At 42.0% G+C, this 27,572-nt stretch overlaps 1 protein-coding gene across 9 annotated transcripts in view; it reads right to left on the reverse strand.

Annotated features, from left to right (window-relative positions):
- Positions 1 to 27,572, reverse strand: part of ZDHHC3 (zinc finger DHHC-type palmitoyltransferase 3) — a 47,952-nt gene that overhangs the window by 14,066 nt on the left and 6,314 nt on the right. For 5 of the 9 annotated variants that reach the window (XM_048511814.1, XM_048511809.1, XM_048511812.1 and 2 more), the window contains exons 2-7: positions 20,511 to 20,740; positions 13,162 to 13,491; positions 7,666 to 7,790; positions 3,463 to 3,559; positions 1,540 to 1,621; positions 297 to 427 (exon numbers count right to left, since the gene is read on the reverse strand). In XM_048511814.1, coding sequence (XP_048367771.1) covers positions 297 to 427; positions 1,540 to 1,621; positions 3,463 to 3,559; positions 7,666 to 7,790; positions 13,162 to 13,467 — 741 coding nt within the window. In that variant the 5' untranslated portion in view covers positions 13,468 to 13,491; positions 20,511 to 20,740. The remainder of the gene's footprint in view (positions 1 to 296; positions 428 to 1,539; positions 1,622 to 3,462; positions 3,560 to 7,665; positions 7,791 to 13,161; positions 13,492 to 20,510; positions 20,741 to 27,572) is intronic. The other 4 variants (XM_048511816.1, XM_048511810.1, XM_048511815.1 and 1 more) reach the window with 1 other exon arrangement.

Consider the following 27,572-nt stretch of genomic DNA (forward strand, 5'->3'; position numbering starts at 1 on the left):
AACAAAAGACAATCCCTGCTTTTTGAAGCACTATATATAAACATCTAACAGAGTGAGATACAAAGAATCTTTCATACACAACTGAAATGTGCTTAGTCATCGTTTATGTTTCTCCTCACTGCAACGTTCAAAGAATTTCTGACAGTTTGCGCTGCATCTTTTTCCCCCAGCTATTCAGCAATGTTCCTTTTTTATAAATGCTACTACTTTTTATGTGTCCAAGATCCTTTTAATACTTCTTTAAAATATCAAAAAATAAAGTACAAGTAGAAAGCAAGAGACCAGGAAACACTCACCGTTTCATCAGTGCAGATGGAATGTACCTGTGTTCCAAACATTACAGATGTGAAGATGAGAAAGAGGAGAGCCTCAAAACACAAAAGAATGAGAAGTATCACAGTAGTCGGCGGAGAGAAAGAACTGCACTCTGTGAAAACATAACATGGCAAAGTAGTGAGCGTTCTACAGGAATGGAATGGAGTATGTAGTAATAGTCAAGGCTGTATGTGTAGAAAGTTAATGCAAGGCACAGCAAGGTCTCAGAAACATGAACTGATGGAGAAAGTGAGGTTAATCAAGGGCAAAAGTACTAAAAAGAACTTTTGTTGTGCTTATATAAAGGAAAAGACGGCTGTTAACAAACATGTTTATTTTGCATAATATAAACAGGCTCCAGAAAGCAAACTTTTTTGGAATATAGAACTCTACAGAATTTGTGGGCGGGACAGCGGATTGATAAGACCACATGTGTCATCCCTGCAAAGTCTAGCTGTTAAAACTGCATATCGAACGTGTGATTTATTAGAAAAGAGTCTAGCATTTAAAATGTATGTGTATGGCTGCCACAGCTAGCACACCCAATGTCAGTTTAGACTAACTCCAGTGATGCAAGATATTAAGAGCCAATCATTATTGCTACTGGTCTGAATACAAATACATGCTGTAATGTCCATAAGTTCCTTTCTAATTAACAGCCCAATCCTATGGTAGGGAGGGGGAGGCAAACGGGCCAATGGAGCTGGTGCAGGACTGCACAGATGTGTTTGCCCCCTCTGCTGGTAAGAGGCATCCCTGCCAGCAGAGAGGGCAAAGATGCCAGTGTCCAGGCACCCCACAGCGGCAAAACCCAGAAGTGGGCACCACCACAGAGATTCACTGGCATCCAATCAGATTTGGGGGGGGGGGGGGGGGACCAGGGGCCTTCCTGGTAATGGAGCCTGGCCTTCCAAGTTGGGAATGCTGCGGCCAAGGCCTTGGACTAAAAGGACAGCTAAGGCCAAAAAGGTGGCATAACTCCATTCAGCTCTATGGTTGTTGTAAGCCTATCTTAAATTGGACTAGGCCCTAGTCACTAGGAAGAGCAATTTCATGTGTCACTTTAGAGGGGATGGAGTCATTTCTCTATATATGATTCCCATTCTACTTCACTGACATCGACCGGAAGGTACCTTGTGAATCAGAAGAAAGAAGTGTTTCGCTGACACCCATTTTATTACCTTGGAAGCTGAAATACCGAGTCCAATGAAAAGCATTACTCACTTGTCCAGTCTTCTTCAAAACAATACAGGAAGTGAAATCCAACCATGATCAGGGCATGTAGGGATATCAGTGCTATATACATCTGAAACACAACACATTTTGAACTGTTGAGAAATGTGTCTTTGAAAACCATTTTGAACTGTGGAGAAGTGTGTTGTTGAAAACCATCCCCTCCACATGCACAATCTTATTTTATGAGCAAAAACATGGAGTCAGTTATTTTTAAGAATGCATTATTAATGCATGCTGAAAAATAACTGACTCACAAAAAGTTAGATCTTGATTAACCGAAAGTGTAAGCAGACCACAAACACATATCTTTCCTGTCTTCTTTCCCACAGATTGTCCCACTTTCCTCTTTCATCAGTGAAGCTGATCGAATAGAATTAAAATTAAGAAAGCATCTCCTATTTACAGCTAAATCTGAAAGAGAATATATAGTGGATGTTTCCACTGAAGATTACGTTGCTCCGTAAGAAAGTTAACAGAATTTGTAATCATCTACACACGCACACACCTGTCCCCACCTCTGTGCCCAAACGTCTGGCAAGTTCCCTGCATTCACTTCTTAAGTCTAAGGAAAAAGGTTCCTTACTTAAGGTAGAAAAGGGCAATAATCCCAGATCTTAAAATAGCCCATTTTGTCAAGATGGTATGGCAATAGTTAGCTGCAGCTGAAATCCAAGATGGCATTCAGTTCAGATAAACATTACTCTAGCTCCCATGATTAAAGATTCCTTTATCTTCAGCCTTGTTTCCTAAATTGCTTTAGCTAGAGAATGAATAGGCCTATGCATATCCAGTGGAAAAGTACCTGGAATAAACTGAATGAATGAACAAGAGGTCTATTTTTCCTAACAATACTGAATCATGTGATAAGAGCAAAGGGGAAAAATCAATCCTTTCAGAAAATCTCCTATGATTAGAGTAAATTAAGAGCCCCATCTTACTTCAAGTAAGATGAAAGCCTTCTGAACACAAGTTAGCATTTGCGTCTAGAAGCCAATTACAAAATTCACAGTAATATGGAATAACATTCACAATTAATTTTGCTGCAAATCAAAACTAAACATGTAAAGGACCAGAGGCAATTGGGTCTTATTCCCAATCCCCCAAGGTAAGACTGACATGCAAACTCTTCCAAAACTTAAAAAAAACCCCTTCATTTATACTCCATCTTTCATCCCAGTGGGAACATTGTTCTCTTTTCCCGTATTTTATACAGCAGCCCTGTGAAGTAGATTAAGAGTGTATGACTGACCCAAGATCACCCAGCATGCACCTATGGCAGAGGAGGGATCCAATCCAGGTCTGACATTCTAACCACTATACCCTGCTGGTTCTTTAATCAGTTTATGCAGTCTTGAACAACCGTGGTGTTAAGTCCTATAGCAGTAGTGTTAAAATGTGCCCACAGGAAACAGTGCCAGCTGATTCAATAAAAAGAAGTAAATCACATATTGTTGTGGAAGGAAAAAGGAAAAAATCTCCAGTCAACACATACATGCCCGTGGTTTCCAGCCTCTCAGTATTTTCTTGACAGGTTATTTTAAATGAAAAACCTGATACAATTGGAACCCTCGTGTTCTTTTGTTGCTATACCTTCCGCTACCAGAACAGCCCAACCACTTTAGTACCAGGAAGGTGAGAGAGATTCGTTGTTAAAAGCTAAAACCTTTTTTATGACAGAAGTAGTAGAGTAAACCTGTTATAACACATACTTTGGAAGACTTAAAGTTATTCTTTAGTTGCATTATTCAAATATGTTGCAGGGTTTGCAAACTGTTACTCTTTTTGTCAGGGAAAAAATCCCATTTTAATTATTTTTGAAAGTTCAACACCCTAAGACATTGAGTAAGTCCCACTTGAAGCTTCAGTGCCCTGTTCTGAATGCGGGGGGCGGGAGGGGGGGGAGTTACTTACTGTAAACAGTACAAAGTACTTCTGGTTATTCTCTCCTACACAGTTGTTAACCCACGGACAGTGGTGATCCATTTTTCGAATACATCTCTTGCAAACACTAGCAACAACAAAAAAGATAATACACTTCAACTTCATAATCTGATATGGGCTCTCATCCCCTTTGAAAATTCAAGCTTTTTACTGATACCACAGGCCACAGGGAAAAATACTGCTTCTTTATCAAAATCTACTGAGGTTTTACCTGTACTGATGTTACACTGTTTTTGATGCACATCATCATCCATAACTGAAGAAATATCAACTGGATTTCAAGAAGAATTAATAAGCAATAAACTTTGAAGCAATGCCTTCAAATAACTCAAACACCTCTGTTTGACTGCAACAGTTTGATGCATCTCAGAAAAATACCTGAAGGTTGCAATCAATAGTTCCCCTAAGTGCCTCTCAGCGCTGCACAGAACTTTGAAAACACTGTGTGGAACTGAGCAGCCCTGGAGAGCTCCCCCTGCCAACCAGCCCCTTTGCTGCACAGCACAAGTACAGTGGCTGCACAGCCCCATTGCTTACAAGAAACATTGGCTGCAATCCAAAGTGTGTGTGTGGCGGGGGGGGGGGGGCTCAAGCCACATTGGAAACAGCCAGAGGCGTAGCTACCATGGGGACATCCGGGGACAAGTGCCCCGGGCGCCCCCTTGTGGTGGGCGCAAAAATTGCAGGTTCGTTTGTGGCTTTTTCTATTTTTCAGGGGTTTTTCCATTTTTGGCCTGCAGGGGGCGCAGTTTTTAGGCTAGCGGCACCAAAAGTTCAGGATATTGTCAGGTGACTCGCCTGATGTCACCAGCCATGTTTGGTGCGGTTTGGTTCAGGGGGTCCAAAGTTATGGACCCCCAAAATGGGTGACCCCATACTCCATTGTTTCCAATGGGAGCTAATAGTAAATGGGGCTACCCTTTTGAGGGTCCATAACTTTGGGCTTCCTGAACCAAACGTCACTAAACCTGGGTGGTATCATAAGGATAGTCTTCTGCTGATACTACCCAGGTTTGGTGAAGGTTGGTTCAGGGGGTCCAAAGTTATGGACCCCCAAAAGGGAGAGTCTCCTGAAGATAGCCTAAAAGTTTGGTACTGTTAGCTTAAACATTGCTCCCCTGACAAGCACCCTCAAATTTTCCCCAGGTTCTCTCTTTAAATCCACCTCCTTTGGAGTGGATTTAAAGGGAGAATCTGGGCTCCCTAGATTAAAAAAAAATTGAAAGTATTGTTGAAGGCTTTCAAACCAGATTCAACTGGTAGAAGTTGTGCCTGATACAGGTTGTGTGGCCATGGTCTGGTAGACATCTTAATTCCTAACGCTCTGCCTGCATCCGTGGCTGGCATCTTCTCAGAGGTGTATCACAGAGAGAAGTCTGTTATAAGAGAAGGCTGGACACAGTGTATAATAGACTCTATGTGATACACCTCTGAAAATACCAGCCACAGATGCAGGTGAAACATTAGGAACAAGATATACCTCAAACCACGGCCACTCAGAAAGCCTGATATGTCTAATGATTGAAAATGATGCTGTTTAGGGTGGGGAGTCTACCCTGAAACAGCATCACTTTCAATGTTGTTTAAACTAGGGAGCCCAGAGTATCCCTTTAAGGTGGATTTAAAAGGAGAATCTGGGCTCTGTAGTTTAAACAACATTAAAAGTGATGATGTTTCACTTTCAATGTTGTTCAAACTAGGGAGCCCTGGGTCTGTTCAGATTTGTGTGTTGGGGCATGTTCTATAATGCGATGGTGACTTTGAGATGACCAAAAAATGTTGTGTGGTCGTGGTGGGGGAGGGACGCTGCCCATATGGGGGGGGGGGGCACAAAACTCAGATTTCGCCCCGGGCTCCATTTACCCTAGCTACACCCCTGGAAACAGCAGAAGGGTTGCACTGGCACCAGTGCCATCTGTGCATTGCAAAGTGGCATGGACAGCAGCACCAAGAGACTTCCTTTAGTGGCAGGGAGCTCCAGCGTAGCAACCCGGAAGTTTTCCTCCATGGCGTTGCTCCAGCAACATAGGAAACTGCACAGCATGGAGGTATGCACTGCTGGGGGCACAGCCATCTTTAGGTGCACCCAAAGGACTTGTGGTCCAGAAATGCCCCCATTTAGCAGTGCAGACTTACGCTGCCAAAAACATGGCATAAGTCTTCTGAACCCATGAGATTTCCCAGGAGAGAAGGGAGTTTCTCCTCCTCTAGTGTCCACACTGCTGATTGCCTCAAGAGAGCCAGCGTGGTTGTAGTGGTTAAGAACAGGTGCACTCTAATCTGGAGAACCGGGTTTGATTCCCTGCTCTGCCACTTGAGCTGTGGAGGCTTATCTGGGGAACCAGATTGGCTTGTGCACTCCAACACATGCCAGCTGGATGACCTTAGGCTAGTCACAGTTCTTCTGAGCTCTCTCAGCCCCACCCACCCACCTCACAGGGTGTTTGTTGTGAGGAGAGGAAGGGAAATGAGATTGTAAGCCCCTGAGTCTCCTACAGGAGAGAAAGGGGGGATATAAATCCAAATTCTTCTTCTTTGAAGGCAGCCTCCAAGTTGCCACTTTACTGTTTCCCTCCCACCCCGCTTTGGATCGGGCTGCCACAGGCTACACCTAAAGACTGGCCTCAGTTGCTGATGTTTAGGAAGTTCTTACACAATAGTCCTTGCCTGGGTTTCTGAGATTCCATATTACTAAAAGCAGCTTTGCGAGTTGAACTTACAGTGTTCAAACATTTTAAAAGAATAAACTCCTTCAAAGAACAAACTCTGTCATATACCAATACATGCATTTAAAAATATTAATTCTCTAGATTTTAAGGTGCAAAACAACACAACTGAACATTTTTGCAGCACACAAAAACAAAACAAAAATTAACTCCTTTGTGAGTCAAAAAATGTATATTAAAAACATACACAAGGAGTTTGCTGCTACTGTTGTTAAGTTGTCGACGTGTACATGGGTAGTTTTCTCAACATCAAACAAAAAATTGCACTGAAGGGGTTCACTTTCCCCCCTCCTCTGCTTGCTTGTACTTTGCTCAGGAGCACTGTCATTTCTGGGGAAGGCCAACAATAAAAGTTCTTTGAAGAAAGCAGATTTTTCCAAAAAAATGTACTTTAAATTTTTGAAAGAGTAAATGTTTTTCTTGTACAAAACTGATTAATATTCTCCAAGATATTCTTTTTACACCAGACAACTGAGAAGAACCCACGGCATGAAACTCGTCCATTTCCTGTCTTTTGGGAGGCCCGGCTTCAGGCACCATGCCATCTCAGGCTAGATGCATAGCAACCCAAGAAAGGGCCTTCTTAGTCGTGGCTATTGTTGCCTTCTGCCAGCGGGTGAACACTTTTTTGTTCTATTTGGCATATGTCCAATAACTGATACTAACATCCTCTCCTAGTTTTTGGCGTGATGTTTGTGTATGTTTGTGTGTGTATAACTGGACAACTGTATTCACAGATAAATGTTTCAGTGTTTGATGTTAACCCCCCAATCTGGGCCGAAAGGTGACCCAGAAATGATTTTAAAAAATAGAACAGGAGGCATCATAAGGGAATCATATGGCAGGAAGCCATTCCTCCATAATGTTCACAAATAGCAGAACACAGGGGCAGATTATGATGGCAGTAGAATGAACAGTCCCACTTCAAAAGACAGGTGGGTGACAGATATCATTTGCAATGAATCTTCTGTAGAAAACAAAAATGTATCCATGCACAAAGAAAACCAGCACATTAATGACAGCAGTCTTCTCCCTGGTGTGCTGGTTTTCTAGCTCTGTTGGTATATTTTTCCTCAAAGCTTTCATTCTGTTGAATGGGCGGGCCACAGCAATACCATTCTGCCCTTTAATGTTACTCGCATCCTGCTGTGTTTTATTTATCCATGCTTGCTCTTTGTGTTGCACATGAAAATTAGCCTAGGAATAAAGAAGAGGAACAGCAGGTGTGTAAAGAAGGGTATGGACTTGCTTCACAAACAGATTCCACCAATGAAGAAAGGATCCAGACTGCTCCTTGGCAGGGTAGGCTGCAGGAAAGGGTGAAGTTTCATAACAAAAAATAAGCCATCACAGACTGGGTCATTATAATACCCAGCAGAACACAAAGAAAAGGAAATGATTCAGGTGTCCTCAACAGGATATATAACAACAATGAATCTTTCTGTACCTGCAGTGATGTGCTCTGTCAGGTTTGATGCTACAGCATTTTGGACACTTGTATACCACTTGCCCTGGTTTCAGCTGTAAACTCTCTATGAACTCTTTTGTAGCATTACCCTTGGGCACTGCCCCCTGCAAAAGAAAACGGAAGCGTTTCAGAACACTCACTAACCATCGGAAAATTCAGCCTTTGAGAATATACAGGGAATCTGAACAGCCTCAGACTTCTCTACATAGCAGCAACCTTTTGTAAACTGAACACAGGTACTGAGTCAGACCCTTGGCCTACTCAAAGTCAATACTGTTTGCTTTTCGGGGGTGGGGGGGGGGATCCAGGGTCTCCAGTGGTGATCTTTCACATCATCTGCTACTGATCTTTTTAAACCTGGAGATGCTGAGAGTGATAGAATGTTTGGGACCTTCCTTGTGCCAAACAGACACTCTACCACACAGCCATGGCCTCAATAAAGAACTGGAGTGAAAGAGTTGGAATTCTTTCAAGAATCCCCAGAATCTCCACAAAAAAGAAAATATGACAAGAAAAGGCAATGAATGCACACCATCACCAAAGATTTCTCCTGTTAGACTGTCTGGTCTTCCTCCCCACGTATGATGAATGGAAGCCCACACTTACAGTGCAGGGGTTTCTACATGTTTGGGGGTCAGGGGCTTCCCTCATGTGCAGCAAAAAGCCCCTCTAAAAATGGCCTTGGGTATCCTGAGAGTAAACAAAAAGAGACAGAATAGTAAGAGACATTGAATTAAATGAAGTAAGGAAGAGGTCAGCCAATTCTAGCCCCTGAGAGAATCCTGAAGGGAGAGATTTTGAGGAGATGGAATTTCCAAATTGTTCCTCCTCCGACTGGGATTCTTTGTTCCTCCTCCGACTGGGATTCCTCACAGACCATCAGTCTGTTGGTTCTCCATGGACAAGGCCAAATTCTATCGGCACAACAACAGGAGCACAGACTTCAAGTAAACATTAGAAAGTTGGAAGATTCTCAACTCTAACAAGAAGTACATTAACTGCCCAGAGTGGGGAGGCTGCGCCTGTTCCTCCGCTGGAAATTTTCCATGTCAGTTAACTTTGTGCCTTGATGGAAGTTCAGAAGTGCTATAATGAGTCTTTATGTGCAAAACCATGATTTAAATCTAGTCTTACTGACTAGTGTTACATCATGATTTAAATCAAATCCACCCAGAAGGGAGCTATTTCACAATTAAATTATCTCATACTTGGAAACCCTTCCTGGGAGATTGCAAAATATGCCTTCCCAAGGATGTGTTTCACTCACTAAGCAGCAACAATATAAATAATTTTTACTGGTACTTATAGATATGTTCTCAGTATTCAGATAAAGAAGATGACTAAGAATATCTATCACACACTGGATAATCCAAGAAACCACAGCAAATGTTGATAAATAACCAGTTTAGCAACATTCTTAGAACAAAGGCAGAGAAAGTGTACAACTGAAGATTCATATCTGCTTCTGCAGTTGAATTTGTGAGAACAAAGAATATTAAGCACCTATACAAGTACCACAATAAAGTAAAAAAGCCAACTCAAAACCCCAACTCCACAATGTCAGAATAAACAGCTCCGTTATCTACATTTTTTAAATAAAAAAAACCCTCTAAAGACAAATTCTAGGGATGTGCACCCATTTTTTAAAGTTTTTTTTAATTTGGGTTTAATAGACCTGAACGTTTTCAGAAAATCTGAAAAAAAGGCAAATCCTCATACTGATATGGGTTTTTTCAACTTTTTTTAATATTCAAAAATGTTTGGGTTTACTAAACCCTACAGAACATCTTTGCAGGGCTCAGGGGGCAATGTTGTAAGGTGGAGGCAACCAAGTTGCAGCACAGCTGCTGGCGACTCTCCTTAGAAGAACCACTAAGTTTGGTAAAGGTTGAAACAGATGAAAGAAAGTAAAGTACCTTATATACTTGCGTATAAGTCTACTTAGAAAGCCCCCCTCAACTTATATGCGAGTGAATGTGTGGCGAGTGGGTGGGGGGAACGGGTGGCAAGCGAAAAAAGGCTGGAAGCGGAGGGTGTTTTTGCTCCCTGCTATGTGGACACAAAGGCAGCTCCTGGGTAAGCCTTGGGCTGTTGCTTCGCTGCACTACAGGTGGCCAGTAGCTTCATTCACAGTGAATTTTCAGTGAATAGGTGTGAATATTAAACATTAAATTTATATGTTACAGAATTTTTGTTCAGGCCAGGAAGCTCCATGAATGCTAGGGAGCCATACTCATTGGGAAATCCGCACCATTGGAGCCCATGGTGGCAGGAATCCCCCCCACACACACACACACACAGGGTGCCCTGGGGTGCAGCCACTGCCAGCACCTTTCTCGGCCCCCACCCAGTGTTTTTGGAAAGAAGGTGGGACTTCTGTCCAGTTGAGCTTGCAGACCTGGGGCAGCGGCTGCCATCACAACGCAAGCATCTTCACTGTGTAATGATAAGCTATCCGTGTTGAAGGAGAACCTGTAGGGACTTTTTAAAAGGGGGATCTTGTTGAGCATCTTCCCTATGAAACTCTGAAGAGATACTGTCTAAGAGTTCTATATTTCATTTCAGAACTTTTACAGTTATTGTTGATATCATACTGTTTTTCTTTGAAATAAATATTCAAAAACATTTTATTGGTATCTATTTTTATTTTTGAAATTTACCAGTAGCTGCTGCATTTTCCACCCTAGATTTATACTCGAGTCAATACGTATTCCCAGTTCTTTGTGGTAAAATTAGGTGCCTCGACTTATATTCTGGTCGACTTATACACGAGTATATACGGTACTTCTTCATGCAGCACATGACTAACCATGGAATTAACTGCCACAAGAGGCAACAGGGACCACAGGCTTGAAGGCTTTAAAAGGAAACTGAACAAATTCATGGACGAGGGGGTCTAACAGCAGCTTTTAGTCATGAAGACAAAGAGAAAGCTGCATGTTGAGGGACATTGTGTCACTGAATCTTCATTGCTTGGGGTTAACTGTGAGGGAGGTTTCCAAGGTTCTTAGGAGGAAACAGGATGCTGGCTTAGTTTGTCTCATCAAGCAGGGTTATTTTTACATTCTTAAAAAATAAAGGTGAATTTCAAGTTTGATTCTATGAATCCCATCCCCCAAGTCTTCCTCTCAGACTTGCTGGACAAATGCTTTATCATAAAAAGGTATTCTTGCTCTGAGGAGGAAGGCATCTTCAAGCTTGGGTCGTTCCCACTGATTTCTTAGGGAGGCAGGACTTAGGGAGGCACCACTTGTCCCCCAGAGTGGTGCTTGTAGTTTCAGCTTTGGTTCCTGCCTTGCCTTGCATAGGGAGAGAAGCTCTCTGTGCCTTTCTTCAGTAGTGGAAGCTTTTCTCTTTTCTGTAGCAGAAGAGGGTCACAGTATCCAAAATCTGAGATCCAATTTATATGCTCAAGAAAAAGTAGCAATGTAATAGTGAGGTTGAAATGGCCACAAGCAAATAAGAACCTGCTTCATATAAACTGCTACTCAGGTGGATCTGAACCCATGAAGCAATTGCCCAGTTCAGGAATTTCATATTCTTTCATATAAAACAACCCCACCTCTATGAAAAGGAAGAAACATCTGACTAGGCACATCCATAATTACCAGCCCCACTTTCTAAATGAAATTCATATGAATGTGGCAGGTACACCTTGCCACTAGTAAACAGTACTTATGGTGCAATGAAAAAATCCTAACTATTCAACATTGAATTCTACTCAGGTATTTAGAACAGGGCTTACCCACAGGAAAGTCTGCTGACAACTGTACTGAGAGTCACTTAACTGGTGTTAACTGACTCAGTGCCATTTGAACGAAACCTTCACTCACACCAAAAAAGAGATTTGTAAACCCGGCAGAAAAACTGACCCTTTTGTGGGAGTAAAGAACACATGTAGCACAAAGTGGTAAGCATTAGGGAGGAAATTTTTTACAAAGTTTGTCATCAATGACCCTGAAGAATTACACAGCAGAGAAACAACATGCTTAGTAAAACAGAAATTTCCCATTAACTTGACCAGATCAGATATCTCCTTTTCACTTTCTTCTCTACTTCTATTTAAAACACATAAACCCTAAAATAACACTGTTCAGGGAAAAACCCTAGATTCCATCAGCAGAGAATTCAAAGTCAACACCAACAGGCAGGAAAACTGCTTATTTACTGAAATTCTAAAATAATACCTGGAGGATTAAAGGCTTGAAAAAAAAAATCCACAGTTAATATGTTCCTAGTTAAAACTTTTCCACATCAATAACAAGTAACTAGTTCTAACATGAAAAGCAAGCATTTTAAAGCATTTTTGTTTTAGGAATCCAGTTCAGTTGCAAGTATACTTGTCTCCAGAGACAGCAAGCTTCCAAGACTGGTTTTTCCAGCTTTTCCGTTTTCCAGGCCATGACATGCCATCAATGTTATATGTAGTACTGATTAAGGTGGATGAAGGGGACCAGACTGTTTACCTGCACCACCTCTCTTTCCTTATTCTGAAGAAACTGCTCACTCAATTAAAAACCTAGGATCTCTACTTCTCAACTTTGCAATTCCATTTCACAGTACGTTACTCATAATTAAAGCACAAATTTGCTCTTTATAAAGCATTGTGCATCACTGACCAAGCATAAATCACAACATGTTCAAGTTCCAAATGCCACCCAACTCTACACCTAATTTTTAATTGTCAGAACAAGTTAATATACAACATGTCCAGTAGCAACTATTAGGTGTATAGCCCTATAGCAAGAGCAATCTCCACTCAGCTACAGGCTGACAGACATAAAAAGAATGATCCATATGTGTTCTCATATGACAATCGTAGCTTAACTTATTAATGAGCTGCAATATGTGGTTTTAAAAAAGAAAATAAAAAGCAGCTGGGCTTTAAAAAAATGTTATTTAAAGAAGTCATGCTCATTGGAAACTCTGCCACTTGGCAATTTGGCAGCCCTACAATATCTTATTTGATGCTCAATTACAGTAGTAGAAGAAGAAGAAGAGTTTGGATTTATATCCCCCCTTTCTCTCCTATAGGAGACTCAAAGGGGCTTACAACCTCCTTGCCCTTCCCCCCTCACAACAAATACCCTGTGAGGTGGGTAGGGCTGAGAGAGCTCCAAAAAGCTGTGACTAGCCCAAGGTCACCCAGCTGGCGTGTGTGGGAGTGTACAGGCTAATCTGAATTCCTCAGATAAGCCTCCACAACTCAAGCGGCAGAGCTGGGAATCAAACCCAGTTCCTCCAGATCAGAGTGCACCTGCTCTTAGCCACTGCTCTTAGCCACTACACCACTGCTGCTCCTTAGGAACAACTCATTTTTAACATTTATATGCTGTGCAGAACAAAAAAAGTAAAGACAGTTTTAATATTAAATATACACACATATACACATACAACAAAATCAATTAAACAAACCAAAAAAAAAAAACCACAAGAGAAATGGCAGCTAGCTAATATATTCAGTGATACACTTACTGGGTCTGTTAGCATAGCTCGAAAATGTGAAGCCAGAGCCAGGAATGCCAATGTGTGGAAAACTACTCCATTGATCGCACTATAAACATAGTCTTTTGATGGAATCAGCATAACAAAGAGGACTACAAAGTCAGCGTAGAGGACTAGAAACCAGGTGACCACCGCACAGGCGATACCACAACCATCTCGAATAAACCACATCGTTCCTGAGGAACTGCAGGCAGGAGGTGGGATGCACTTGTCTGGCTGGAGGTATTCTGGTTTCCTTTCAATATCTCGGAAGCGATGGACTGGATAAATCATCATAGGCTATAATGTCCATTCTTGGATCTGAAAAAGAAGAAAAATACAAACTTAACTGAGGACCTTCCCTCTGGTCATGAATCTCATGGGGAAGAATTCCATACTGCAAAAAATGGGAGGCAGGAAAAAAGCAGGGAGGGGGAGAAAGCTCAGTAAACTGGAAAAGAATGATTGTGATAATATTGATGTAACATTTCCCTGACAAAATGTTTTAGTATGTTAAACTCCATTAATCTACTACGAAAATGAATCTGTATGGATATTAACTTATTGACCTTTTAATCCACAGTTTGGAGCAGGGGTGTCCAACTCTGGCGCTTCAGATGTTCATGGACTACAATTCCCATCAGACTGTGCTGGCATGGCTGATGGGAATTGTAGTTCCCATCCAGGAGTTCTCAATCTTTAATCTAGTAATACCAACACATAATCATAATCATCACCATCAAATAATGCCATCCCCACAAATAAAAAAATAGGGTAGGAAAAACAGCATTCCAGTCAAAGCAATTTTATACAGGTATGTCTATAACATATGCATACAACTACCGGTACATCACAGATTTAACATACATGTTCATAAAGACCATTGTGCTGGATACTTATAAAGCAATAATCTTAATATTAGGTTGTCTCTTTTTGCTGATCTGATACATAAATTATCTAAATTGTTTTCGAGTGATCTTCCTCCCTTGCAGTTACTAGCTACCATATATACTCATGTATAAGTCGAATTTTTCAGCACATTTTTAATGCTGAAACAGCTCCCCTCGATTTATATGCGGGTCATTAAAAAATTTTGTGTGTTTTTGCTTTGCCGGCCATCAGGGGGCGCAGTTTTTATGCTAGCGGCACCAAAATTTCAGGGTACCCTCAGAAGACACTCCTGAGGATACCAGCCAAGTTTGGTAAAGTTTGGTTTAGGGGGTCCAAAGTTATGGACCCCCAAAGGAGGTGCCCCCATTCCCCATTGTTTTCAATGGGAGCTATTAGTAGATGGGGCTACCCTTTTGAGGGTCCATAACTTTGGATCCTCTGAACCAAACTTCACCAAACCTGGCTGGCCTCATAAGGAGAGTCTTTTTATGATACCAGCCAGGTTTGGTGAAGTTTGGGTCGGGGGTCCAAAGGCATTGACCTCCAAAGGGGGGGCACCATCCCCCGTTGTTTACAATGGAAGCTAATAGTAGATTTTCCATTTCTGATAATATCCCTCTTAAAGTCTAAGTTGGGCTATATTTGGACATACAGATGATGATGAGGAATCCAGTTTTGAAGGATTTTAATTCTTGTGCTTTAGCTTGGTTGCTGATTGAGCTCAGGTTTTTGTACTTTTAAAGTTATTGTTGATACCATTGTTGATACCATTGTTGATACCACTTACAGAGCTAGTTTACTGTTTTTCTTTGAAATAAATATTCAACAACATTTAACCTATTGATGCCTCAATTAATGTAATTTTATTGGTATCTATTTTTATTTTTGAAATTTACCAGCAGCCGCTGCATTTCTGGCATCTTCTAATTTATAAGCGAAGCCAATAAGTTTCTTCCTAGCTTTTTGTGGTAAAATTAGGGTGCCTCGACTTATATAAAGTGGCCTAATTCTATATACGCGAGTATATACGGTATGTTAACTATAGGGAACCTCCATGATCAAAGGCAGTACATCTCTGAATACCATCACCAAGAAGCAACATCAGAAGAAGGTATTGTCCTCTATAACATTTTTTTTGGCTCTCCAAAATAACTGGTTGACAACTATTTGATACAGGATGCTGGACAAGATAAACCACTGCTCTGATTCGGCAAGGCTCTTCTTATATTCTACCTATCAGCAAAACCACAGAGTTAGTCTTTAACTAGTTCTGTACCTAAAGGGTTATACGTATTAGTTCCAACATTTTTTATTTGCCTTCCAACATCTTGTTTTGTCTTACATACTCTCTCCCCTATCCCACAAAAAAGATTTTGTAGGACCTGAATATACTGGATACGAGAAGTGTTTTGCTCTTTGATTTTTAATATTTCCAAAGTTACCATGTATTTCTTTATTAACTGTTCCGTAATTTGAATCTTCCCAAGTGGCTTAGTTATTTACAACACATACTTTCTGCTCCAAACTGGTGTTTCTTTGTTGCATTTTTCAGTAGAGTCAATCAGGTAAACATCAGCTTGTATGTTTATGAAATATTTCATATTTTTATTCTAAAAATTCAGTGGATGTAAACTTGTGCAAATAAAAAAAACGTGTTTTCATACTCAAGACTAATTGGTGCAATTCACTAACTCTGAGATCAATACTGGATTAGGATTCTGACAATAACACAACCCACTAAGTTCTGAATGGACTTTATTTCCTATTATTAAAAATTACTGAAATAATTTAAAATATTTTAAAATATTTTATTAAAATTAAATTTACTTTGCTTGCATTAGATGATATTTGCAGATAACTTCAAGTTACAAAGGAAGGTCTGCTTAGTTCTAATGTTTGCCAACCAATATTTAAATTACTTAGTGAACACACACACAAATATTGGACAGAAGCAGCTCACAGCTAGAGTGCAGCATATTTTCCAATAAATACAAAAATTAATGGGACAAATATGTGGCTAACCAGCAATATAAAAACCAGGAGCTAATTTTGCTGTAAGAGGAAGTTCTTCAGAGAAGCCACATATAAATTTTCTAAATAAATAAATAAGGTGTGTAGGAGCCCAGAATCAGGATGGTTTAGAATAACATTTACACTTCTGATTACATGATCCTTGGACATAGCATACAGACCAGAATGATCCATGCTAGAGTCCAGCCAAGTGAAGCAAGAGTTAACAGATCAACAAGCCCAAATAGGTAACAAGAATTTGTCAATGATGCATCTAACAATTCTCATCACTTTTGAAATAGAGAAGAAACACTACATACACCCATAAAACACTACAAAGCCAGGTGGATGCCTCCATTAACACTGAAAGAACATTTAACACCAAGTAATACTGAAGAACATCTGACACCAGGTGTCCTACCAGGAACGAGCAATACAAACCCTTTAAGACTTTTATTTTTAAGAGCAGCCCTGCTGAATCAAACCAAAAGGACTACCAAGCCCAAATTCCTGTTTCCGACAAACAATTCTGAGAATCTCGCAAGCAGTGTATCCAGGCCTTGCCCTATATTACACAGCAGTGAGTACTCAGAGGATAAATAATACCAAGTTTCCTTTTAGCCCTATGAATTTTTATAACATCCATTTAATACCTAAACCAGAGAGTTCACAGTAAAGCACCTTGGTTGGACTTTAGATGACCTCTTTTTTTTTAAAGAAGAGTTTAGGTGTGGGCATTTGTCCAGTAACTTGCACAGCAAAGACCAATAAAGACAAATTAGAGATATGAATAGCATGCATACTTATGGTGTGATAAAGTCAATAAAGATTTTAATATTAGGTGTGCCATTCTGAGACTACAAGACAAGTTTAAACCTAGGTTACGTCAAAAAAGCCACTGGGACTTTCATCAAAAGAAGACTTATTTAGAAATGAAATGGTACTTGAAACAAGGTGGATAACACAGGAGTGACATTTTAGACTTTTCACGTGGTGAATTTAAATTTTTTCATGCACAATTACCAGAAAAAATTTAAGCCGATACAAGATCTCATGGTTTCTAAGAGATTCTTAAGACTGAATCTGGCAGAACATTACCAGCATGCTTGCATGGTGTAATGACCATATAACCTTCACATACAAAATGGGGGAAACAGGGAGAACCACCACATTCCTGGAGTGACTGCCAATCATTCCATTTTTGCTGTGCTCACCAAATGTTATAATTCCTGTTGCCTTGCAAGATCCGAGTCTCATTAGGCAGACAACAGAGAGAGTCTCAATGTAATTCCCTCCAAGGGATGGTTAACTGTTGGCCAACTGACTGCACTTTGTCCCCCAACAGGTGGAGGGACCCCTGGGTAGAAGGCAGACCTTTAGGAACTAGAGAAGCCACTCTCTCAACATTAAAGTAAAGTGCTTGAGACCACAGGCAATTTGTCAGTACTGCTAAATGCTACTTATTATTGTCCTTGGGTCTCTTTTGACTTTTAGCAGGCAATGCCCCAACAGGGGAAGAGGCCATGATGGGCTTCGTTCACAATCCCTTTTAAAGGAGCATATTGGGAAGAAGGAGGAGGAGGGGTTTGGATTTGTACCCCCCTTTCTCTCCTGTAAGGAGATTCAAGGTGGCTTACAAGCTCCTTTCCCTTCCTCTTACCACAACAGACACCTTGCGAGGTAGGTGGGGCTGAGAGAGTTCTAAAGAACTGTGACTAGCCCAAGGTCACCCAGCAGGAATGTAGGAAACACATCTGGTTCACCAGATAAGCCCCAGTCACTCAGGTGGAGGAGTGGGGAATCAAACCTGGTTCTCCAGATCAGAATCCACCTGCTCTTAACCCCTATACCACCCTTGAGTGGGAGAAGTACAACTGAATAAAATATTTTTTCTTCCCACTACACCACTGCTCTTCTGTTATTTTCCTCTGTCTTTGATGTAACTCTCTTCTCCTGTACACAAGGATCTATGCCTATCTGCTACTTCCTAATCTCAGCTGCCTTTATGGTGACAGGCAGGTGTACCAGCATGAGCATATGTTGGTCATTTACTTCCATATAAGGCAGTGAACAAGGATGCCATCAACATACTTCCCTGCAATTGTTAAGCAATTGGACTCCAGTGTAGCTGAATCTTTTCTGTTGATTTTTTTCCTCTACTGAGAGAGTACGACACCAGCTAGCTACGCCACTGCTGCATCACACTGCACCAGCAATGGCCATATACATGTCAACATTCAAGGTTTAGGATTATGCTTCCTGTTTTCCATGACTCAGCATCAATCGGGTTATTATTCTTATTGCAGCTTAAACTCAGTGGATTAGAAGTTGGCAGCAGAATAGAATCTGCAAACAAAATGAAGGATGGGCTTGCCATAAAATTGCTTGTTTCAGTAAGACCCCCTAAGTGGCGTAGTGGTTAAGAGCTGGTGTACTCTGATCTGGTGGAACCGGGTTTGATTCCCATCTGAGCTGTGGAGGCTTATCTGGGGAATTCAAATTAGCCTGTGCGCTCCAACACATGCCAGCTGGGTGACCTTGGAGTAGTCACAGTTCTTCTGAGGTCTCTCAGTCCCATCTACCTCACAGGGTATTAGTTGTGAGAGGGGAAGGGAAAGGAGTTTATAAGCCCCTTTGAGTCTCCTGTAGGAGAGAAAGGGGAGATATAAATCCAACTCTTCTACTTCTAAAACAGTTTTATTAAACTGTGCTGCGTTTTGAAGATCATTGACAATGACAAGGTGTGATAAGCAGTCACAAACTCTCAGTCAACTGAACCAGAACATTTTTAGAATACCACTGCAGAAAAACTCTAATATCAATATTCAAGTCTAGGCTTTATGGTGTCTTTTCTTGGTACAAGGCCAAAAATGAGACAGTGAATTCAACCAAGATTTCAGACAAATATAAACAAGCCTGGAATTCTGTAGCTTTGAGATGTGTGTATTCTTGGAAGTAATTATCTACAGACACCTTGGAATCAGCTCCTCTGAAAACATCAAGGCAAAAAATCAAACTATTGAAAAACTGGCAGAAGATACTGCTTATGTCTACAAAAATGGATCATTGGAATTTGTGTCATCAGATAAATTAAAAGTGAAAATCTTGAAGGTTACAGAATGACTGTTGCCTTTAAAAACACTTGGAATAGATGCTAAAGTATTTTTCTCTGTTACTGACCAACATTTGGAAGAAGAAGAGTTTGGATTTATATCTCCCCTTTCTCTCCTTTCCCTTCCCCGCTCACAACACCCTGTGAAGTGGGTGGGGCTGAGAGAGCTCCGAAAAGCTGTGACTAGCCCAAGGTCACCCAGCTGGCCTGTGTGGGAGTGCACAGGCTAATCTGAATTCCCCAGATAAGCCTCCAGAACTCAAGTGGCAGAGCTGGGAATCAAACCCGGTTCCTCCAGATCAGAGTGCACCTGCTCTTAGCCACTGCTGCTCATTATTACCTTTCTACTATTTGTGATCACAAAGACATCTCCATTACTTTGCCTGGTCCTGCAATAACATTCGAACATAAAATCCATTCTCAGCAAATTATCTAGTCACAGCAGATAGCACAGGTATTTTATTACAAGATGACTAGTTTCTCTCTCTCTCTTCATTACAATTACAGTTAATTAATTAATTACAATTACTGCCTCTCTCTACATTACAAGGTTTCCAGACAGTATCGGAAACATTACTATAAATTTGACAAGGTGTAGGGAATTGAAAAAAATCACAAGCACTACTTTTATTTATTTATGGCAGATAAACTCTGATGGAAATACAGAACTAGTTTTGTTACAAAGCCACCAAATACTTAATTTCTTCAGAGTACAGCACACAACTAGAACCCAAGCTCTGCTGTATCATCTAAGTCACAAATGCTATGTTTGTATTTCAAATACATTAAACTAGCAAAACAACTTGATTCACTAGGACTAATTTTCAGGAGTCGATTGAATTTTATTAGTAGATCCTAACTATCTGTATGCTTGTGATTGTGCCACACATACACACACTAGAAGATGTGTGAGAAGTACAACTAATATGTTCCAACTCGTCTGTGAATTATTCAATTGTTTTCTAAGTACATGCAGGATAGTAATGCAAATTACTAATTTCTAATAGGAGCTGTTTACCATGTCCCCACCCCATAACAGGATACTTCATTCTGGATCCTACCAGAATCTCTTTCGATATGATGTGCAGCACATATGAACAAACTACCATGTGGAGTACCAAGATAGGAGCTAGCTGAGAGCTTCCCATGATAGGATTGTTCACACAAAAAAGCATCAAAACAGAAGAATGGATACACACAGTGCATTGAAGCATGGGTAATTAATTTGGGGTAGGCAATCTCATCCCAACTTCTATGAAGACTTAACATCAAAACAAACAATTGAAAACAATGCTGGGGAGTGGAGGCAGAGATGGTTATAGCTTACTATGAAATCTCTTGTATGGGGTGTCCTTTGCTCCTTCCACTGAGTTTTCTTTCTGTTGTCCTCCCAATTTCAGTTAATCTGGAGGAACCATATTGTGACTTCAGTGCAGTTTTGAGTATTTTAAAATTTCCAGTGATTCTACAAGGGGTGCAAAAGACTCACGGCTCCTTCCCCTCAGGAAATCCCGGGGACCTCTGAGGCAGTCTCCTATCGTCCGATGGGAGGAGTGTCTAGAAAAGGCAAAGGAGCATTCATCACTTCACAGGCTGTTTTGTCAACTGCTGGCAAGTACAAAATAGCCACTTAGCAGAGGGCCTTCTTCTGAACTATAGGGCCGTTTCCGCACGGACATTTAATGGCGGCCTGGAGACGGCAAAAACGCCGTCTCCAGGCCGCCATTCGCACAGGGGGCACAGCTGCATCGCAGCCGCGCCCCCCTCACGCTGCCCGACCACCACGAAGCTGGCGTTTCCCCAGAGCGCTTGGAAGCGCTCTTGTTGGGGAAACGCCGCCTCGAAGCCGCTGCCGAGCGAACAGCAGTGGCTTCGAGACGCCTCCCCCACCCTCCTCGCACCCGGCACTTACCTTGTCCCCGGGCCTCCGGCGCGTCACCGAGGCCTGGGGACACGCCCCCCTGCCCTGCGCCGCTGGAGCAGGCGCGCAGGGCCAGGGAGGCGTGTCCCCAGGCCTCTGCGACGCACCAGAGGCCCGGGGACATGCCGGGTCGGCCGGGCACCGGCGCTCCGCGGCGCCGGCTGCCTGGCTCTTTCTAGGACCATCCATGTGGACGGTCCTAGCGTCATCGGGTCGGTGTCAAGTATGCCGACCCGGCCCTTTCCGCATTCGTGCGGAAACGGCCTAGGACTCAATAGGCACTCAACCACACTGATTCTCAAACACAAACAAGCCTTCCAGAAAACTGCGACAGCAAACTGAGGAATGAAGGCCTATCCTACCAGTGCTGCAACATGCCACCACCACATGGCTAGGTAGCAAAGTCCTCCTTGGCCACACCTGCAGAGTGAGTGGATCAAAGGACAAGTCTCATTAGACCTCACCTGTAAATCTGTCATTTGCCCAAAGTAAGAAAAAAACAAAAGCCAGGAGAGCTCAGAGCATCTGTTCACACTAGCTGGCAAGCCTTGTTATTAATGCAAGACCATACCTACAACCTTGATCACATGTGTTTATTTCCCCTCACTTTAAACAAAATACGTTGCAAAGTTGATTGCTTGCTCATCACGGAAGTACTGGGATTCTAACTACTTTACCAATGCTAGAGTGGTCAGACATTCTTTTTACCATCAACACTCCATTGACCAATCTAAACACTTCGGTTGTTTTATGAAGAGTCTTGCTAAGTTTCTTCCTTTACAAATCAAGTTCTGGTATTCCAGGAGACTTTACTATTAAAAAAAACTTCCATATGTGCTCTGTAGAAGGCAAGTCTGAGGAACCACAGCAATGACTGGTTTATTTTAGCATAAGTGTCCAAGAACAAAATGCTACCTACTCTGTCTGACGCATTAGCCAGACTGAGAAAATGCTAAGTTTATATAATTATGGGCTAAAGCACACTTGACAAAAAACTGATTTAACAAACTGAAAATTAAAGATGATGGAAACAAGGTATACCTCGATAACTGGAGTGCTAATAATATATCAACATACCGGTAATACATAGTGCATAGGAAGCATTTACCACATTGATCTGAAACCCTACAATCCTTACACAAGCCTTGAGACATTAAAATCTGTTCACTCCACCTCTGAGGCCTCACATGGTTATCCTTTGAAACCAGTCTGGTTAGATACACTAACTGTAAAAACAGAGGTGCAATACCTACGGAATCTGGAAGCCTGTCCAGGATAAAGCTTCAGTCTTCAGTTTCCATACCCTAACATTAAGCAAGAATTGGGGGTAGTGAAACTATGCAAAGCTGAGCTTTGTGCAACACTATGCTTTTCCAACTTGGCTTGATAAACCAAGTGGGACGGACAGGAAGCTTTCCTGTCCCTGAAGGAAAAATCAGTCACTCAGATGAGCTGCTCCAGAAAGGGATACAGGAGAAAGGATACAAGAGAAGGGAGTGTTGAGTTCTGCCTCAGGGAGACAGCTCAGATCTGGCTCAGGAAAAAGAGCAGACAGAGTGATGGTAGCTCTCCCTGGTAGTGTGAGAGAGCAGTTTAATTCTATCTCTGGAAGGGAACAGAGTGCTTAATTGTTTGGCCTGCCTCTGAGCAGACCTTGTACAATTTAGTCTGATTCTGAGGAAAGAGCAGACTGTTGTAGGTGGAACCCTGAATGAAGAGAATATCAAACCCAGCAGATAGTCAATAAAAGTATGTTTGATCCAGCTTACGAAGCCAAAGATCCCAGAAGTCCTTTGTTAACAAGAGTGGGGAAACCCCAACCCTGATTTATTGTCGAAGGCTTTCACAGCCGGATTCAACTGGTTCTGGTGGGTTTTCTGGGCTGTGTGGCCATGGTCTGGTACATCTTGCTCCTAAAGTTTCGCCTGCAGCTATGGCTGGCATCTTCAGAGGTGTATCACAAAGAGAACAAAGGACTTCTGGAATGTTTGGCTTGGTAAGCTGGATCATGTAAGTACAGAAAGCTCTACCCCAAAAGAAACTTATCCTTGCTGTGGGGCACAGCACCAGTGAATAATCTGCCACAGAGACCTTTATTTCTTGCTCTTTTTAACAAATGCCCCTACAATATACAAAAAAAGGTGCACAGTGGCATTCTTGACTTTGTAAAGTGCTTAACAAGTCAACTGACCAACTTTCTATCCTCTGAAGATTTGTGCTATCTGCTGAAATAAATAAGTAAAACAGTTGGAGGTCTTTTGTGGGATTCAATTAAATATTATGATCTGTTGTAACGCTTTGGTTCCTGAATTGAAAGTATCACAGAATTTATCTTCCATGACCAAACACTGTCCTTCAATTTTGCAAAGATGTTTAACACTGAACCTACCTAAACTAATTAATTCAGCAAGGATGATACAATATCATGTGGAGGGCAGAGAACCTAGTTCTTCATAATGCTACTGGGGTGGGGGGGATTCAAATATGATCAAGTTACACTAGGACCAATTATGCTGAGGGAATTGTCCTGTCCTTGTGCTACGGATCACATCTCTCCCGGCATCCCTTACACACAAAAAACAAGACACAGTCAGTGTATGCAAGCACACAGCACAGAAGAACATACAACTGAATACAGTTATCCCTTCTACATCACATCTTTCCCCATCATGGTTTTGATGGATCACCACTCAGCATAAGAAATTAAGGGGGAATTTGGGGGGAGCTTTGCAGAACCCGCAGACATCACGCAAAGGACAGCAGATGACACAGAAGAAACTCCGAAATGCATAAAATATACCGTATAAACTTGCATGTAAGTCATATACTTGCATATAAGTCATATTGCATATAAGTCATATACTTGCATATAAGTCGAATTTTTCAGCCCCCCTCAACTTTTACGCGAATCAGCTGTATTTTAAAAAATATTTTAGGGTTTTTACTTTGTCGGCCACCAGGGGGCGCAGTTTTTAGGCTAGCAACACCAAAATTTCAGGGATTTTTCAAGACACTCTCTTGATGATACCACCCATGTTTGGTAAAGTTTGGTTCAGGGTGTCCAAAGTTATGGACCCCCAAGGAAGGTGCCCCATCCCCCATTGTTTCCAATAGGAGCTAATAGGAGATGGGGGCTACATTTTGAGGGTCCATAACTTTGGACCCCTTCAACCAAACTTCACCAAACCTGGGTGGTATCATCAGATAATCTCTTGCTGATATCAGCCAGGTTTGGTGATGTTTGGTTTAGGAGATCCAAAGTTATGGACCCCAAAAGCGGTGCCCCCATCCCACATTGTTTCCAATGGGAGCAAATAGTAGATGGGGCTACATTTTGAGGGTCCATAACTTTGGACCCCCTGAACCAAACTTCACCAAACCTGGGTGGCATCATCAATTTTGAAAGATTTTAACTCTTGTGTTTTAGCTTGGTTGCTGGTTGAGGTAAGGTTTTTGTACTTTTAAAGTTATTGTTGAGACCATATTGTTTTTGCTGACTCTCTTTTCCACTTACAGAGCTAGTTTACTGTTTTTCTTTGAAATAAATATTCAAAAACATTTAACCTACTGATGCCTCAATTAATGTAATTTTATTGGTATCTATTTTTATTTTTGAAATTTACCAGTAGTTGCTGCATTTCCCACCCTCGACTTATAAGTGAGTCAATAAGTTTTCCCAGTTTTTTGTGGTAAAATGAGGTGCCTCAACTTATATGCGGGTTGACTTATACACGAGTATATACGATATGTATAGTATTTCATAATATTAACATATTTAACCTTTAAATATCACAAATATACCCAGTTTCTTGTTTAACACTAAAAGAAAAATAATTCAGACATATTCTCTGGTATGAAGGAAGGGCCAAAAATGTTTACACAAATTTCCAGATTGTGCAGGGTGCACGCCCCTAACCACAGTGATGGGGAAGGGATAACTGTACTCTGCAAAAGTGCAGTTTGGATAGAAATTCTCTCCTTAGGAAGAAGGAATTAAGACAGCACTAAGAGAACAAAAGAATTGTTGGAACATGTGCTTAGATGGGACATGATCTATTTGACAGTTGGACACTCCCTCCTGCTAGTGCCGTGTGTAAATCAGTGCAGTGTGCATAACCAAGTAACGTGTGCAAAGACTGATATGGCATGGGCATCGGATTGGCACCTGGTTTGTATATTAGTAGACACAGTCCACTCAGTGGAAGGAGCTTGGAAACAGCTGTGTCTGGCGGAGCACTTTGGTGGTGGTTAGCAAATAAACGGATCTGAACGGTGACTGTGTGTCTTGCAGTTCTTGTTTGCCTTGCACCCCTCAAGGTGTCCTACTCTCGTGTAAGCCGCTGCTTCCGACAGGTTAGCTGTGGGCCCAGATTCTGCCCTTACCAGAGTAGCTGTTTTGTTGCTGTGTGCGTAAACAGTTCCCCGCCGCACCATGGCTGCTTCTTTGCCGGTTTGCCTTTCGAAATGCTGACAGAGCACAACTATGTGACCTGGTGTTTGAAGATGAAAGCCTATCTCTCTGCGGAGGATTTTATGGACTTTTGTGTCAGCTCCTTACCCGCCAGCCCTCCGCTGGAGATAAGAGCTGAAGAGCCGGGCAAGAGCATCCATCATCTGGTAGAAAGCTCCCAACTGCTTCCATATTAAAGACGAAGCGTCTGCATCGGAATGCTGGAACTTACTCAGAGGCGCCTTACCAGCGTGAGTCTGTTGGAGTGAAAGTCTTACTAACAAGACAGTTGCATCACCTTCAGGCTACGGAAGGGTGACTCCGTCTCTGAGCACCTACAGAAAATGCTTAACGTTATTTCTGAGCTGGCTGATCGTGGGTCTGCTTTATGAGGACTCACATAAAGCCTACCTGCTGATTTTGCCGCGCAGATCTATCTGGAGTCGCTGGTCAGCAGCCTCCAGACAGTTCGGCGGATGCCGCTTTGCACTTGACTCACGGCCACCGAAGTTGCTGGACTGGGCGAAATTTACAGAGGGAATTTGCAGAAGAAGCTGCCGAAAGCCTCAGAGGGAAACAACTCCTGAGAGTCTGTCCGTCAGTGCCTGCTGTTTGTCACCAGGCGCGGTTACCGGTGTGGAGCTCCTGGCCACTTAGCAAGAGCATGCGTGAAAGTGCTGGACCGACGGAAGCCCAAACAGAGACAGAAGAAGGGTCCTGAGAGGGACTCTGCCTCTTCTTCGCCTGCTTTTTTTGGTTACGGCACTAACAAGGACAGAGATGGAACTTGGCTCATTGACTCTGCCTGTCTCTATGCACATCGTGGAAACCGCGGAGCATTTGCTTACAGAGGATCAACGCACTCTGGTGACATCAAACATCGCAGGTTTGGCAAACGGGACTCCAGTCTCTGTGGAGAAGCATGGAACAGCTTACGTGCCTGTTTTGTGGCGACACATTAAAAATGTCCTTTATGTTTCTGTTTGATTTCTCTTTGTTTGCTCAGCCGCTAAAATGACCTAACAGATGGGTATGTTGTTACTTTTGCTGATCAAATATGTACAATTATCTAAAAAATGATGTTGTGTGCGCTGAGGGAAATTGTTAAATGGTTTGTATTATTTAGAACACAGTGATAATGGTACTGTCTGTATGTCTGGTACAGGTAGCTATAAATGTGTCAGTGTCTAATGTTCCTCCCTCATGACCAATGCATTCATTATTACCATCGCAGGTTTGGACACATGAACTTCAGAGCACTAGCCAACCTAGTAAAGGTTAATGCGGTCTGAAGGTAAAACCACTGCAAAAAGTTTTGAGTGCTCTGTGTGTGGCAAAACCAAAGTGAAGGCTGTATCCTTCAACCGCCAGAAGCACCAGAGAGTCTGTCCGGCCCACTCCAACTGGTCCATATGGATCTTGCAGGACCGCTCCAACTCAGTCAGGGAAAAGCGAAGTACCTAATGGTTCTGTGTGACGATTTTAGTAGGTACACGCATCTTTTCCTAAAGCCCATGTTATTGAGGCATTTCCAAAGTTCAAGAACTGGGTGGAAATGATAGAGAAAGAGCTGGGTCAATATAAGGTGACTGCGCTGGGTAAGACGGACAGGGGAGAATGGACAGGTAATCAATTTCAGTCTTGGCTGGAAAGAAGGGGGAATCCAACACCGCGAAAACGAATCCATGATGAACGCATCGGGAGTTGAAAATAGCCGCATTCTAAAAATATTATGAAAGAAAGCATGCTGTTAGGATGCTGATTTGCTGGTGAATACTTCCGGCAGAAGTAATAAATACAGCCACATATGTGCTGAACAGAATGTGGTCTTCTCGTAGTGAAACAAACCCCGCTTTTCTGCTGTATGGGAAAAATCCTGACTTGTCAAACATGAGGATTTTGGCAGTAAGGCTCATGTGTTGGTGCCACCACAGCAGAGAAAGACAGGTGACCCAAAGTGGCAAACTCTGACCCTTTGTTGGCTTTGAACCACTGATCTAGTTAGTTTTCGCTTTCAT

The sequence above is a fragment of the Sphaerodactylus townsendi genome, linkage group LG11 (genome assembly GCF_021028975.2).
Source record: "Sphaerodactylus townsendi isolate TG3544 linkage group LG11, MPM_Stown_v2.3, whole genome shotgun sequence".
In the NCBI taxonomy this organism is placed as follows: domain Eukaryota; kingdom Metazoa; phylum Chordata; class Lepidosauria; order Squamata; family Sphaerodactylidae; genus Sphaerodactylus; species Sphaerodactylus townsendi.